The sequence below is a fragment of the Syngnathus acus genome, chromosome 4 (assembly GCF_901709675.1).
Source record: "Syngnathus acus chromosome 4, fSynAcu1.2, whole genome shotgun sequence".
NCBI classification, from domain to species: Eukaryota; Metazoa; Chordata; class Actinopteri; order Syngnathiformes; family Syngnathidae; genus Syngnathus; species Syngnathus acus.
This window is the reverse complement of record NC_051090.1, coordinates 2601965-2616428: the sequence shown is the minus strand read 5'-3', so window position 1 is coordinate 2616428 and position 14464 is coordinate 2601965. Positions and strand designations below refer to the sequence as shown.

Genomic DNA, 14464 nt, shown 5'->3' with positions numbered 1-14464 from the left:
AAAAGCCCAAAAAATCGAGTTATAGTTGAATCGTTGCTTTTTATTGGACAGTGATAATATGCGGCGACTCGGATTGCATCACATTCCTCAAACTGCATGACCCATATGGTACACAGATCAGATTGTCTCCAGACAGTAAACAAAAGCTGGAGAACGACATGTCACTGTAATGTCAATACAGGAAACGATGCTGTTGGGAAAAACAGGGATTTTCCACTCCAGCGTATCGAACAGTCGCAACCATTTAGCCTCGGGCAACAGATACCGATAGCACAGTTAGAAAGTTTTTATTTGCCGTGTAAATCATGTTCCAAATCCAATTCCACCTCTGCCAAGAACAGATTCATTATAGTAAGGGTAGTAAAACTATACAAGGACCGCAAGTTAGAGTAAAATATCAAGTTCTCAATTACTCAGAGGAGTTTGTGAGCCACATGAGAAACTCGATGAACCTGCTGACCCGGCGAGGTCGTTGGCGCTGCACGCCTGCTTTGACTTGCCTTTTCCTTTTGTCTAGCTATGCCGTGTTTAAGGAACATAAGCTAATTATTAGCATTTATTTTTTTTCCATCATTTCTGGTCATGTTTTTTTTTTCCAGCTCTAAAAAGGCTTATCGTAAGCCGTATTAGCTCAGGGAAGAGTGTCAAAATTCAAAAAGACTCCTTTGATCAGCTTTGAGCTATAAATGCATTTTTGGATTATACAGAACTCATTCAAGCGGACATGTCAATTTTACAAACATGAATTTCAAAACCTCCCGTGCTCGATTAAAATGAAACAAAACTGAGCCGCAAATGAAACTGGAAACAGAAGCTTTTATTGCGAGACTGTAATAGAAGAAATATGGGTCACAGACGAGGCAACTTGGAAGCCTTCAAATTACAGCGACCGGAGGTTTGTGCCGTAATCGTCATGTAATCGTCTGTTTTGATGATAATTGCAGTCCTTACTGTTAAAATCACTGAGGCCAATTTCCAAAATCGCTCATGGTAATAACAACCGAGTTCAAATCCGATCGATTTATCGATCGCTTTAAATCACTTGGTCACAGCTGAGAGTTCATCTCAAAAGTTTACATTTCATTTTATCAGGCCACAGAGACCGGAAGGTTTGCTCTGTAGCCGTCACCAAGAAACACAGACCAGTTGAGATGAAGTTCAGACGTCACGCAAGTGTGTGTATGTGTGTGTTGCCAGGGGCAGCGCATCAGATGGGCAAAGACGAACAAGCTCAATGAGAAAATGGTGTTTAGTAAGTATTAGTGGCTCTTGAATAAAAAACGAGTCTACTTGTCTTCCTTCCTACTTGAGCTTCTCCAAGACCAAGCGGACCTCCTGTGGTTTGTAGCCCCAAGGCCCCATGCCCCCCTGCAACACACACACACACACACACACAATCTAAATTGTATCTAATATAAATGATTTAAGACATAGTTGCTTTTTTCATGGCAACCTGTGTTTACTTGTTTGAATAAAATCTCGCCAAGTCATAATTATTGGCAGACAATTGAGCCATAATGAGTTTTCTTTGTTTTGTTTTTACTCCAGCGTTTGTTGAACAACAGAAACACATCAGAGCATTCTGTCAAAACAACAGAGGATTCTATTGACGCATACTTTTCGGCAAGGCTTGTGTCAGCCTGGGGCAGAGCCAAGAAATTCCACAGCTATCTGCGGCGCTCTCAAGGCTCCTAGACACGCGATTGCATGAGCCAAGGCACGTCGACGCCCTCTTGGCCGGGATTCTAATCACAACATTTGCATGGTGCAAAGAAAGCTGAGAATGGAGCAGGGGAAATGCTTCTTCTTCTCCGATCACGGCAAAGAAAAATCGAATCAATAATATTGCTAATATCTGCCTCACCTTGTAGAGGACTTTGCCTTTGTGGAGCACGTAGAGCCTCTCGGGCAGCGCGCCGTACTCAGCGGAGGCCGTGTTGCTCATTTGGTCCACCACCACGGGACAAAGTGGATCTTCCTTCAAGAGGATCTGCGCCGCAGCAATCCTGTCCTCCAGGCTCTGGTGCTTGCTTACTTGAATGTTGTTGGTGAAGGCCCAACCATCTGCGTCCCAAATTATAGAAGGATTATTATTGTATTGAGAGTTGGGAATGAGTATGGGATTGAGTGTTAGGCTGAATGCGCTCACCACTTGAGTGCGCCTCCTCGATGTACACGACAAGAAAGTCGGCTATGTCGCCGAAGTCCAGGATGAGCTGCTTGAACAGGTCCAGCTTGAACATGAATGGGGGTCAGGTGCAACTTCCAAAGTTCAGCACCAGAGGCCTTGAACCTGCACGCACAACATTGAAGAAAGATATGGATTCGCATGCACTTCATATAGAAAACTAATTCGATTTTTTTAAGAAAAAATAATTTTATTCAGCTAAATGATGAATGAGCAAATCTAAACTGTTTTATTAAAAATACTTTTGCATAAAATAATTATTAATGAGAAATTTTACATTCTGGTATTTAACTAAAACATCGATAGTCATATTTATGAAAAATAGAATTCCACATTTCTTTTACGTTGGTCTGTTATTGGTGACGTCACTGGTGGGTGCCACCAATAAATTTTGAATAGGAAAATGCATGATTGAATTTTTTCGTGGATTTTTTTTTACCGATTGGACTCACCTTTGAGGAAGTTACAGATGCTGCTCTCGCGCTTATCCATGGTGACCACGGACGAGTCCGGGGCTGGTTCCCCCACGAACGCCTTCTGACCCAGGGACACCCACATGTGTTCCAAGGCGGTTTTGACAAACTTAAACGTGAAGAACGTGGGCCCCCAGTCGTCATAGGTGAAATTTGGATTCTTGTTCATCGAAGTATTTTCGTTCATTTTCATGACCACCTTCTTGGCCAGGGCTGGCGAAAGCACGTGGAAGACGCGGAGGACGACGTTCACGCACAGCACGAAGAGGAACATCCAGCCCGTGTAAAGGTACAGCCAGACCTTTTGCACAGACATGATCGCCGGCGTTGCTCTCGACTTCCCGTTTGGGAAATGAGCGCTCGAAGAGACCAAAAGACACGCATGATGCCTTCACGGGAGGTGTCTGCTTACGTCTTCACGGGCGACGCCTTCACGCGCAGCTCGGAGTTTCCAAAGACACCTGTTGCGTAAACTTACCCAACAAGCATGTTTACATTCGAGAAAGTCTCAAATGTTGAAGAAAAAAAACAAGTTTTTCTTTTGAGTAAAAGGTACTTTATCGATTTCACATGAATAAAATGCATCAAACAACAAGGAGCAGTTGAGCAGATGACAACTCTGAAAAAAGAAATAAAAACCAAGCGGAGCTGTTTAACTCCACCCCGAGTTGAAGTTTACTGTCTAACAAAATATATTACAAAAATAATATGTATATTTATAACAAACACACGTCCATTTAGCTTAATGCTAACACAGTTGAAAATGCCATGAAGTGCAAAAAAAAATAGCATCGTGTGGAGTCGTCACTCTGAAGCGACACATATTTAAACATGGAGCAACAAATGTAAACAGATAATGAAACAATACTCGCAAGTATAAATTGTTGAATTTGTTCGATCCTATAGAATAATATCAATATGTAAATTACAATGATATTCCCCTGAAAATATTTACAGATAAACTCCAAAAGCTGACTGAAGGGGATCGGACCGACGGTCAGTCGCTCTCCTCAGAGTCATACTTGAAGTCCTGCATGATCTCGCTGAGCACCTCTTGGGTCTTGATGATCCTGAACATTCCAAGCACACAAGAACATCACACCGGACCCGTGTGGTCAGAGGGCCACCTCGTAACCGTGGCAACAGAAACGGCGCTTACTCGTGTTTAAACTGCTGGATTTTCTCCTGACAAGCGTCCTGGTCTTCCGGTTGGTCCTGAGCCTGCTGCCGGGCCAGCTGCAGCTGAGCTGTCTGAAAAACATCACAATGAAACTCAAGTTTGTTTTTTAACAGCAAGTTAAACATGACTAGCAATTTTGGTATTTGGCTAACATGCAACAAAACTATAAGCAATGTGATTCTTTTGACTACCACTAGGGGGTGACAGTGTACCATTAGTGAGGACGCCTTATGTAAAACATGCATTAAAATCCCATGATTCAATAGTTGGTGTTACTTGTTTTTTATTTGGATAAAGAATATGGTTTTTATTTTGTAAAACCTTGTCAAACAGACTTACCAGTTGGAGCTTGTGCTTCTCTTTGCACTGCAACTTATCGATGTGATCCGAGAGGTCGGTCCGGTTCAAGTGGACTTGGAACTTGTCCTTGATGTCCAGGACTTCCTTGGAGATGCCGTTGAAGGCCAGCGTGATCTGGTGCACCAGCTGCTTGTAATGCTCAAAGTCATAGTGGGGCCCCGTCCTCAGGTAGGCCTCGTGTCCTCTGCAAATGCGTGAAATGATTTAGTTTCATTTCAGTGGGTTGAAAATGAGGATTTGTTGACTATAGAGTGGATATAAAAAGTCTACACACCCCTGCTCAAATGCCAGGCTCTTGTGGGAATAATTTACATTATTTATAAATGTATATAACCTATGACCTGTAGATCTCAACTATTTGGAACAGTTCCTAATGCTCTCCACCTTGCACCTCAACAAGAGAATGAGCAGCAGTACACACAAACGTACTCCTCAAAGAGTCGGTAGGTCTCCAGACGCTCTGCCTGCAGCTGGTAAAACCTTTGGATCAGCCCTTTGAAATCAGTGGAAAGCTGCAAGAAAACAGTCACTTCAACCATAAGTTTTTCTAGGCACTGGTGGGAGGTAAAACGTACAAATATTTCATTACTGCGCATAAAAAGTTTCCAGGTGTCTGTATTTTACATATGTGTTTTTCTGTCCATTACAAGTGAACGTTCATAGTTTTGTTTAACACGAATATGTGCACATACATAGTCACATGTTTTATTAAAAGATGGCAAAATAGCGGATCAACGCATTAGCTGCACACGTGTGTTGGTTAAAAAATGTAGATAACAGGTACGAAGTACTTACCATTTTCACCAACTCAGAAATACTATTTTGGGCTTACAATATTGATACAACAATATTAACGCTGACAATCACGTTGTTTCGTTTTGAGTCAAGTCATTTGGTTAAGGCGAGGCTTATTTCCGCATGGAAGTGACGTCATGCCCAATTTACTTTAACTGGCCTTCACAATAAAAGAGATTCTGAACCTATTTAACAATCCTTAACCATACACTTCAAAAATGCTTATATTTGAGTTAAGGAGATGATTACTCTCAATATCAACGCTGTTTTTTTCCCGTTTCAGACAACAGACTTGGAGGCATGAGCGCGTTTCCTCGTAAAAATGAAGTCAAGTCAATGTTAGTTGGATTGATCTTCAAAATAAAAGATCATCAAACGACGTGGAGGGGAGGTGTGTCGGTCACGTCTGCGTATCGCGTCACGTTCAGTTCAGCACCACAACGGGTTGAACAGCGACACGCGGGATGCCGGTGGACTGACCGACATCCGCGGCCGGGGTTCGGTCGGCACCGGCTACGAGCGAGCAGCCGCAGCATCCGATGCCTGACGCCCGACCTGCGGCATTCCGTGACATGCCCGCCCGGGCGAAGGGTGGGGAAGCTCCGGGCAGGAGGGGAGCAAAAGCGTCGACCCCCTGAGAGGCACTCCAGGCGGTGAACGCTGCCCGGATCGGGTGGCGGTGGCCCCGGCGGCGGTGGCCGGTCGTCATGGGCTGCGTCCAGAGCATCGCCTGCAACAAGTCGCGCGTCCGCAGGGAGAACGTGGTTGTGTGCGAGCTGGCGGCCACCATCGACCACCGCCCCACGGCCGTGGAGGAGGACTCGGCCATCGTGCTGCGCTACAAAACACCCTATTTCAAAGCGTCGGCCCGGGTTGTCATGCCACCCATCCCGCGCAACGAGACCTGGGTGGTGGGCTGGATCCAGGCGTGCACCCACATGGAGTTCTACAACACCTACGGAGACGTCGGCATGTGAGTGTGATGGAGGGGGTCCAAGGTTTATGACAGAGTTCCGGGGTCGGCGTGGGTCTAATTTGTTCTTGTATTTTTCCTGTTCGTTCTCTTACTTTCATACATATTGTCTTGTAATTTGGTTTTCCTAGATTTGATCGAGTAATTTGATTTAAAAGTAATATTTGTGTATTTTTAATTTATTGTATTTTTTTTAAATTATTTTTATTGGTCAATTTTCAACTTTCTTTTCATATTTTTTACTTTTTCTACTTTTTTTTCAAACATGTTTTATTATTTCATATCATTGTATTTGGATTAGTTTGTTATTTTTCACGTCACACATTTTCCATGTTATTTTTTTTCCAGCCGCAAGATACTGTGAAGAAACAGCGATTAAAAGTCAGTAATATATTCTCATTAACAATCTCCCCATAATTTCTGGCTCAGTTTACTGTAAACTCTTACTAAACGTAATTGATCAATTAAAGGGACGCCAACCGGGGTGGCCCAGACACGTCAACACAATAAATAATTCAGTGGATTGATGCAACTAATAGAGATGCTAGCATGGCACTTCTTATTTCCTGGCCAATCACAGGACACGTAAACAAAAAACAAGAATTTGCACTCACATTCTCACCTAAAACCACAATTCAGAGTCTTCAACGAAGCTTAATTGCATTGGAATATGGAAAAACGATTCATATTGCATTTTTTTTCTCTCTCTCCCCACGACTACTTGTGTGCCAAAGTCACAAGAACACAATGTGTGGGTGTGCTTCTGAATGCGGGAGTCTCACCTGCTGCGTGCACAAATGTTCCTCTTGATGCATTTTCATTCATTTACTTTTTTGCATTCTTATCTCTTCTTTTCACCCCTTTTTTACTTTTAGAGTTTATTACAGTTAAGTCAACTTTTTTTCCACCTATAGATTATTATAGCAAACAACTTCAAAAAAATTTTTCCTTCTCTGATTAAATGAATACACTTGCAAATTCGGCCTAGCAACTTTTAAATCTTAATCCGACAAAAGTGCTCCCCCTTATGTCTAACATGCATGATCGCAGTCACTCTGTGTCGCCCCCCGCAGGTCAAGTTGGGAACTGCCCGAGCTGCGCCAAGGCCTGGTCCGGGCCATCAGCGACTCGGACGGTGTTAGCTACCCGTGGTACGGCAACACCACGGAGACGGTCACCATCGTGGGCCCCACCTCCAAGCCGTCACACTTCACCGTCAGCATGAATGACAACTTCTACCCCAGCGTCACCTGGGCCGTGCCGGTGAGCCGATCGGACCAGCCCGCGCTGACCGACATCAAGCGTGACCAGAGCTTCACCACCTGGCTGGTGGCGCTCAACGCCAACTCCAAGGAGAAAATCCTGCTCCGTGCCATCAAGTGGCGCATGAGGGTGGACATCGCCGTGGACCCGACCCGGCCTCTGGGCTCCAGGGCGCGGCTGGTGGGCAGGGTCCACCAGGAGCAGCCGCGGGTGCTGACCCGCGTGGAGCCCATCCCGGCCAACGCCATGGGGAGGCCCAACGCCAACGATGCACAAGTGCTCATGTGGAGGCCCACCAGGGGACCTCCGCTTATCGTCATACCGCCCAAGTAGAGCTCGGTACAGAAGGCCCGTTTCGGGCCAAGACTAATCAAGCTTATCATACGTAAGCCTTAAAGATACTCGTGGAGAGCACAAATGCGTCAATCACGCAAAGTTTTGATAAGTGCTTTTCAATGTGTGGAGGCTTGTGTCTTTTCTACAATGGAGTCAGATTGCTGCTTATAGTTACACAAGACTGCCTCAAACGTCGCTCCAAGGACCCGGCCGGTGTCGACATTTTCATTGATTTCAAATTAAAGTGACTGGATGGTAGCATTACAATGTGTTGAAGGGCATCAAACCTCTCCTCTATGATTGTCCGGCATTAGCATGCAGTGTTTTGGAACTCATTAAAACAAATACCAAAAACATTTAACAATTGATTCATTCTTGTTGATAAGAGTTCAAACGCTTCGATTCAACCTTATATGGACATTAAAAAAGAAACAACTTTTAGCAAACTCATTGGCTTTTTATTGATATTGTCACAGTCATTTTAAAATGACTTGAGCAAATATACTATGAGGCTCACAATATGATTGAAACGAGAAAACAAATTCAATTGAAACTCCAGCCAGACTCCAAAAATGATGAAAACACTTTCACATGAATCGCGCTGGTCAAATTATGCATTTGATATCGACGTTTGATGTGAATACGGAATGGATGAGGTAGATAAAGAAATTAAATGTAACGTGGCTGATCACTACTTTTACATGGCAAACATGTTTTTTCTTTAACGCACTGGGTTAGGTTGCAGCGTATGAAAGATTATCAGGAAAAGCAGCACAAACATCCTGAAAAGATGATCTTAGTAGTAATTGAGACAAAAATAATCATCACTCAAATACTACAATCAAATGAAGCTTTTCAAAATAAAACCTCATCAATCTCTGATCAGCATTAAAAAAAAGGGGGAGGACCACATTTTCACCCCGACATTAACAATAAATAACACGATCTAACGGAATCACTCATTGAAATGAATCTTCTTAATTGATTTAATCGTTTCAAAGGCATCATTATTTACATCCACTGTAACCGACTTCATTTCTTAGTAACGGCGTCGGTCGGTCATTCAACCTCAAGTGTTTCTCAAGCGACTCGGTAGCCATGTTGAGCAAAGACGCTCAAAATCGGTTGCCTGGCAACAAAGCAAAATGGCCGCTTGAACGCCCATTCTTGACAGTGGCGCCACAGACGGCAGCCGAGATGGGCCTTCAAAAAGTTTTTGAAAGTTGACTTGTCAAGGTTATCCTGTATTTTACGGTTTAGCGGGGAGGACATTTCATTTGAGAACCTAATTGTAGGAAAACAGGATTTCCTACGACGTAACTGGAATCCTTAGCCAGCAGCCGTTCTTCAGTAACACGTGATGACATTATTGCTACAGATGGCGTGATTACGCAAGAACGTTTCCCGCTCCCAACAGAGGTACTTAAGGTGTCGCCAGCAATTGTGCTTGACCTATTTTTTTTTTTTACTTGTTCCTATTGTGTATAGGAACTGACCTCCTTTGATCGTGCTGGGCCCACGCCCGTCTCACGCCCTGCTGGGGTTGGCCGGCTTCTTGCCTTCGTAGCCGTAGAGGAATGTGGCACCGATAACGAGGGCGGCTCCCAGGAAGAAGATGCTGCCGACAAGAGAGAGAATTGATTTGCTTTTTAAGGTTCAACTCATTCACTGCCTGACACTTGATTGAAAATTTGTAATTCACCGCTACTGCTCGTACCTGGTGGGGTCAAAGTCCTGGAGCCAAAAGTAGGAAATGAGCGTGGAGACGATGATGGAGAGCGACGTAGCGAAGCCTTTGAGGATGTTGTCGGCGTACTTGATGACCGCCGCGATGACCAGACCGCCCAGCGCCTGGGGGGGGGGCACACACGTTCACAGTTGCACGGAGGCGAGACGGAGTCGGTCGGCAGCCGGCGAGACCGACCTGCAGCGTGACCACGGTGCAGGTGACGGCGTTGTACCCCTGGAACATCCCCAACTCCATCACTTTGTCACCATCGAAGCTCAGCATCCCCACAAAGCTGAACACCAGGCAGAACATCCCTGACATGTGCACAAGTTAGTATATAATGGAAAATGTCATAATATGACCCCAAGTGGACAAAAATAACAACTGCACCTCGAAACCAAAACAAAGTTCCCCACTGACCGAGCTGGATGTTGCGGATCCAGACGCTCTGTTTGCTCTCCTTCAGGATCTTCTCAAAGTAGACGCCGGCAAAGCCGCTGGAGCAGCACGCCACCAAGACGGCCATGACGCCCACAAACTGGGAGCCTGTGGAAGTTGACGCCTTCTCCGCCACCACCGAGGATTCAGACGGCCACTGCGGACGAGAGACAAACGTGTAAGCTGCCACTGAGATGATTCAGTTGTGAATTTAAACTAAGCTAGCCTTCAGATTAATGCTAACAAACGATGCTGAAAATGTTGGCTACCGACCTGTACGAGAGCCACTCCGGTCATGAGGATGAGCAAGGAGAGCCACTGGTAGATGCCCAGCCGGCGTCTCAGCATGAGCACGGAGAACAAAGCCGTGGTGAGGATCTTCAACTGGTACGTGAGCTGGAGGACAGGCAGGAGTGAGCGTCGACGACAAAAGTACATCTTTGTCCATGTACCTGGTAGGTGGCGGCATCCAAGTTGGAGAGGGCGACGTAGAGCAGGTTGTTCTGCAGGGTGTAGATGCCCGAGGGGATGGCCAGCTTCAGGGTTTCCATGGGCTTGTAGACGATCTCCTGCCGGAGGACGCTGTTGAACGCTCGCACGCTGTAACCTGAGGAGAGATGGCAAAGCTACGATAGCTTTTCAATCCATTGCTCATTTGGATTTATTTTGAACTTTTTCGGTTTTCGCCCTCGGTTTCCTCATTTTCGGTTTCCTTTTTAGTCATCCCTAATCGTTGGGTTGGTGAATGGCAGCAGATAATGGGTCCTTTCACTCACTGTGGTCTTTGAAGACGAGCATCAGACAGATGACGATCTTCATGACCTCGGCCACCACTACGGCCGAAGAGGCCAGGTACCGCGGACCCTCCGCCTGCAAGGTTCGGGAGTAGCGCATGATGAGCACCAAGGATGTGGTCTGGAACACCAGCACGCCCAGAGAGAGGTACTTGAGCCACGATGAAGCCATGCCTGCCTGACAGGAGACAAGAGGACAATGATGAAGAAGTAGTGATCCTTTTTATTTATCCTCACACTCACTTTTAATAAGTTATGAGTGTGTGTATGTGTGTTGGGGGGGGGGGAGGCAGAATCAGATTCTCTTGTTTTCTACCAATCACATATACGCACCATCCTGAAAAAAACAAACATTTTGTCCTAGCTAAAATAAACATCGGCGAGATGTAATTAATTAATAAAGACAGCAGTAAATAAAAAATATAGATCAACTTACAACTACGTTTTTAAGTGCATCAATTTGCCAAAAAAAAAAAAAAAAGCACCACTGCCATCTACTGTAGAGGATGTGCAATTACACTATTCTAACTAGAAAATGCAATTTCTGGAGAAATTGCGTGTGAAGGCGAAAACCATGAATGGGAATTGTAAAAAAAAAAATTGCGCCATTTTTTTTAAAATTTGTAACAAAACAAAAACTACAGGTTCAAGAGGTTCAATTTGGAGTTCAAAAGTTGAAACGGGTAAAATCGGACAAAAATTGTAAAAGTTAGAGTAAACGTTATATTTAGGTCACTTTTGGTTCCATTTACGGCAGTTATTGTTGAAATAAGGTGATTTCCGGTTTATTTGGGGCACTTCCGGTTTAATTTAGGTCACTTCCGGTTTATTTGGGGTCACTTCCGGTTTAAAAAGGTCACCTCCGGTTTATTTGTGTCACTTCCGGTTTACGTGAGGACACTTCCGGTTTGATTTGGGGTCACTTCCGGTTTACCTGAGGTCACTTCCGGTCTATTTGGGGTCACTTCCGGTTTGATTTGGGGCACTTCCCAAAAAAGCCCCAAAAAATTTGAATACCTGGGTCCTTCCCCGTATTTGAAAAGCACTGCTCTAAAGTCACACAAAATCAGGATTCTGTCCATGTGTTTCTGTTGACTTTTTACATACATTTTCTTCATACATAAATTGCAAAAAAATAGACACTAAAAAAAAAAGGGTATTAAAATCCTAATATAAAAAGAGAAGATGACTATAGGCTACAGAAGATTTGTTTTGCCAGAGAACATGCTACTCGATCCTGTGTGTGCTCTCCCTCATTTGCAGCAAAGATGTGATCCAAAGCGTCATTTACAGGTGGACAGCCCAGGTGGAGAGTGGACTGGCCAGGCTCAAGGTGAAGAAGGCGACGGGTCCAGATGGCATCACCTCCAGGCTGCTCAGATCCTGCTCCGGGCAACTGTGCGGGATCGTGGAGCACATATTCAACATGAGCCTGAGGCTGCACAGGGTACCACAGCTGTGGAAGACGTCCTGCGTGGTACCAGTGCCCAAGTCATCTCGCCCCAGTGACTTCAACCACTACCGGCCGGTGGCCCTGACATCCCACCTGGCGAAGACCCTGGAGAGGCTGGTCCTCCACCACCTGCGCCCCCTGGTGAGCTCCTCCGCCGACCCCCTGCAGTTCGCCTACCGGCCGAGCATCGGGGTTGAGGACGCCGTCATCTTCCTCATGCAGAGGTCCCTGGCTCACCTGGAGCGGGCTGGAAGCACTGTGAGGATCATGTTTTATGATTTCTCCAGTGCCTTCAACACCATCCAGCCAGAACTGCTGGGGAACAAACTGCACCATGCTGGAGCCTGCCAGCAGCTGACATCATGGGTCCTGGACTTCCTCACAAACAGACGGCAGTTTGTGAGGACAGGAGGCCGTGTGTCTGACACGGTGGTCTGCAGCACAGGAGCTCCACAGGGGACCGTCCTGGCCCCCCTCCTCTTCACCATCTACACAGCTGACTTCACCCACCACACATCAACCTGCCACCTCCAGAAGTTCTCGGACGACTCCGCCATCGTCGGTCTCATTAACAACGGAGACGAGACGGAGTACCGAGAACTGAATCACAGATTCGTGGACTGGTGCCGGCGGAACCGCCTCCAGATTAACTCTGGGAAAACAAAGGAGCTGGTGGTGGACTTCCGCCGGCGCAAAGTCTCCCCCTCGCCGGTGAACATCCAGGGAACGGACATAGAGATTGTGGACTCTTACAAGTTCCTGGGTGTTCACCTGAACAATAAACTGGACTGTTAACACTCAGGCCCTATACAAGAAGGGCCAAAGCAGACTCCACCTGCTGCGCAGACTGAGGTCCTTCGGAGTGAGGGACGGCCTCCTGAGGACCTTCTATGACTCTGTGGTGGCGTCCGCCATTTTTTATGGGGTGGTCTGCTGGAGCAGCGGCATCACTGCAGCGGAGAGGAAGAGGCTGGACAAGGTGGTGAAGAAAGCCGGCGCTGTCCTGGGCTGCAGTCTGGACTGGGTGGAGGTGGTGGGGGAGAGGAGGATGGTGGCTAAGCTGTCCTCCATCATGGACAATGTCTTCCACCCCCTTCATGAGACTGTCAGAGCCCTGGAGAGCTCCATCAGTGACCGGCTTCGTCACCCACGATGCACCACCGAGAGGCATCGCAGGTCCTTCCTCCCTGCTGCCATCAGACTGTACAACCAGGCCGATCACCGTAGCTAACGGACAAAATAACATGCAATAACGTGCAATAACCATATGTGCAATCACACTATGTGCAATATCTGTCTACCTCACACTCTTTTACCTGCTTTCTTTGCACTGTTTTTTATTTATTTTTTCTTCACTTGCACTAATTTTTTTTATTTTTTTTTTTATCTAATATTTTTTTTATCTCCACTGCATATTGTGTATTTTGTATACACTGTCCATATTTTTTAATTATATATACCTTCTACTTTAAAATCTTTTACCCCCTTCCCCGCATGCGTGTGTGTGTGTATATGTTAAGTGTACTGCTGCTAACATAGGAGTTTCCCCATTGAGGGAATAATAAAGGATTATCTTATCTTATCTTATCTTATCTTAGTCAATCTTCTCCTCATTGTTGCATCCTGTGAATTTGCAGCAAAGTTGTGATCCAAAGCTTCATTTACAGTCTTTAACACAGTATTTACCAACACCGATGATTTCGTTTAAACGTGTTAAAAATGAATGTCAAAAGTCGCCCTTGCATTCTTCAATTTTTGGGAGGAAACCGAAAGTTAAACACCAAAGGATTAGAGGAACAGTTTTCTTACCTGTAAGTGAGTCTTAAAATTACGAACAAGGGAATTGCAGCTCACTTCTCGTCCGCTCTGACAAAGTGTCAAAATTCTTTCTTTCGGTCACGTCCTGTTGTCCGTCAACCGGCCCAGGTCATCCACCATTCGCGGCGACTCAGACATTATGACGCACTTACCATCCTCAAAGAAAATTTGAATTTAGACAAGCATCGCTAAACCAGGAAAAGCGGAACAGACGTTTCGGTTCGCTCAACAATATTAAAAAAAAAGCCACTTCCGTGCAAACGTCTTCTTCGTTAGGTTCCAGGTTTGATTGGTGCTGTTAAGTCGATAGGTTGCCACCTACTGGCCAGTTAGCAAACTGCACAACACAGGTTTGCAGACAATAGTTGGTCAGAATTTATTTAAATATACACACGGAGAAATTTAGACAGACAGACGTAGATAGATAGACAGACAGATTTTTATCTCATGCGCTGATCGGTTGGCACTTTTTAAATTTCGTTGTACATGTGTGTCTGACTTCATAAGACCAAGTCGGGTTGTTATGATGCGTCTAGTGTGTTGGTGGAGTGCCCAGTGCATGTCACTTCTCACTGTCAACCCTCACCGCTGGCTAGCAGTATGCGAACGGGAGAGCCGAGTGCGTAAGTCTCTCCCTGCCAGTACAAAGCCTCTCTAACAGCAA

At 45.5% G+C, this 14464-nt stretch overlaps 4 protein-coding genes across 6 annotated transcripts; 1 reads left to right on the top strand and 3 right to left on the bottom strand.

The window, feature by feature from the left end:
* Positions 1–25: 25 nt before the first annotated feature.
* dio1 (iodothyronine deiodinase 1) lies at positions 26–3051 on the bottom strand. The gene is made up of 4 exons (XM_037250165.1): positions 2641–3051; positions 2150–2293; positions 1865–2064; positions 26–1368 (listed from the first exon to the last, which is right to left on the bottom strand). The coding sequence occupies exons 1-4, from the start codon at positions 2975–2977 to the stop codon at positions 1303–1305; spliced, it is 747 nt and encodes a 248-aa protein (XP_037106060.1). The 5' UTR covers positions 2978–3051; the 3' UTR covers positions 26–1302.
* A 257-nt stretch (positions 3052–3308) lies between these two features.
* rex1bd (required for excision 1-B domain containing) lies at positions 3309–5149 on the bottom strand. Its single transcript, XM_037250166.1, has 5 exons — positions 4997–5149; positions 4631–4713; positions 4181–4385; positions 3821–3912; positions 3309–3731 (listed from the first exon to the last, which is right to left on the bottom strand). Exons 1-5 carry the CDS (start codon positions 4997–4999, stop codon positions 3659–3661), a joined length of 456 nt encoding a protein of 151 aa, XP_037106061.1. The 5' UTR covers positions 5000–5149; the 3' UTR covers positions 3309–3658.
* Positions 5150–5376: 227 nt separating this feature from the next.
* fam78bb (family with sequence similarity 78 member Bb) lies at positions 5377–7922 on the top strand. The gene is made up of 2 exons (XM_037250164.1): positions 5377–5969; positions 7043–7922. Exons 1-2 carry the CDS (start codon positions 5704–5706, stop codon positions 7563–7565), a joined length of 789 nt encoding a protein of 262 aa, XP_037106059.1. The 5' UTR covers positions 5377–5703; the 3' UTR covers positions 7566–7922.
* Positions 7923–8015: 93 nt separating this feature from the next.
* Positions 8016–14065, bottom strand: slc35a3a (solute carrier family 35 member A3a). Of its 3 annotated transcripts, none has more exons than XM_037250161.1 (8): positions 13792–14065; positions 10512–10707; positions 10188–10342; positions 10009–10131; positions 9718–9892; positions 9493–9611; positions 9286–9419; positions 8016–9186 (listed from the first exon to the last, which is right to left on the bottom strand). In XM_037250161.1, exons 2-8 carry the CDS (start codon positions 10699–10701, stop codon positions 9096–9098), a joined length of 987 nt encoding a protein of 328 aa, XP_037106056.1. In that variant the 5' UTR covers positions 10702–10707; positions 13792–14065; the 3' UTR covers positions 8016–9095. The 3 variants fall into 3 exon arrangements, with proteins under 3 accessions (XP_037106056.1, XP_037106058.1, XP_037106057.1); XM_037250163.1 differs by having other exon boundaries at positions 10512–10703; positions 13792–14062; XM_037250162.1 differs by having other exon boundaries at positions 10512–10710; positions 13799–14062.
* Between the last annotated feature and the right edge of the window lie 399 nt (positions 14066–14464).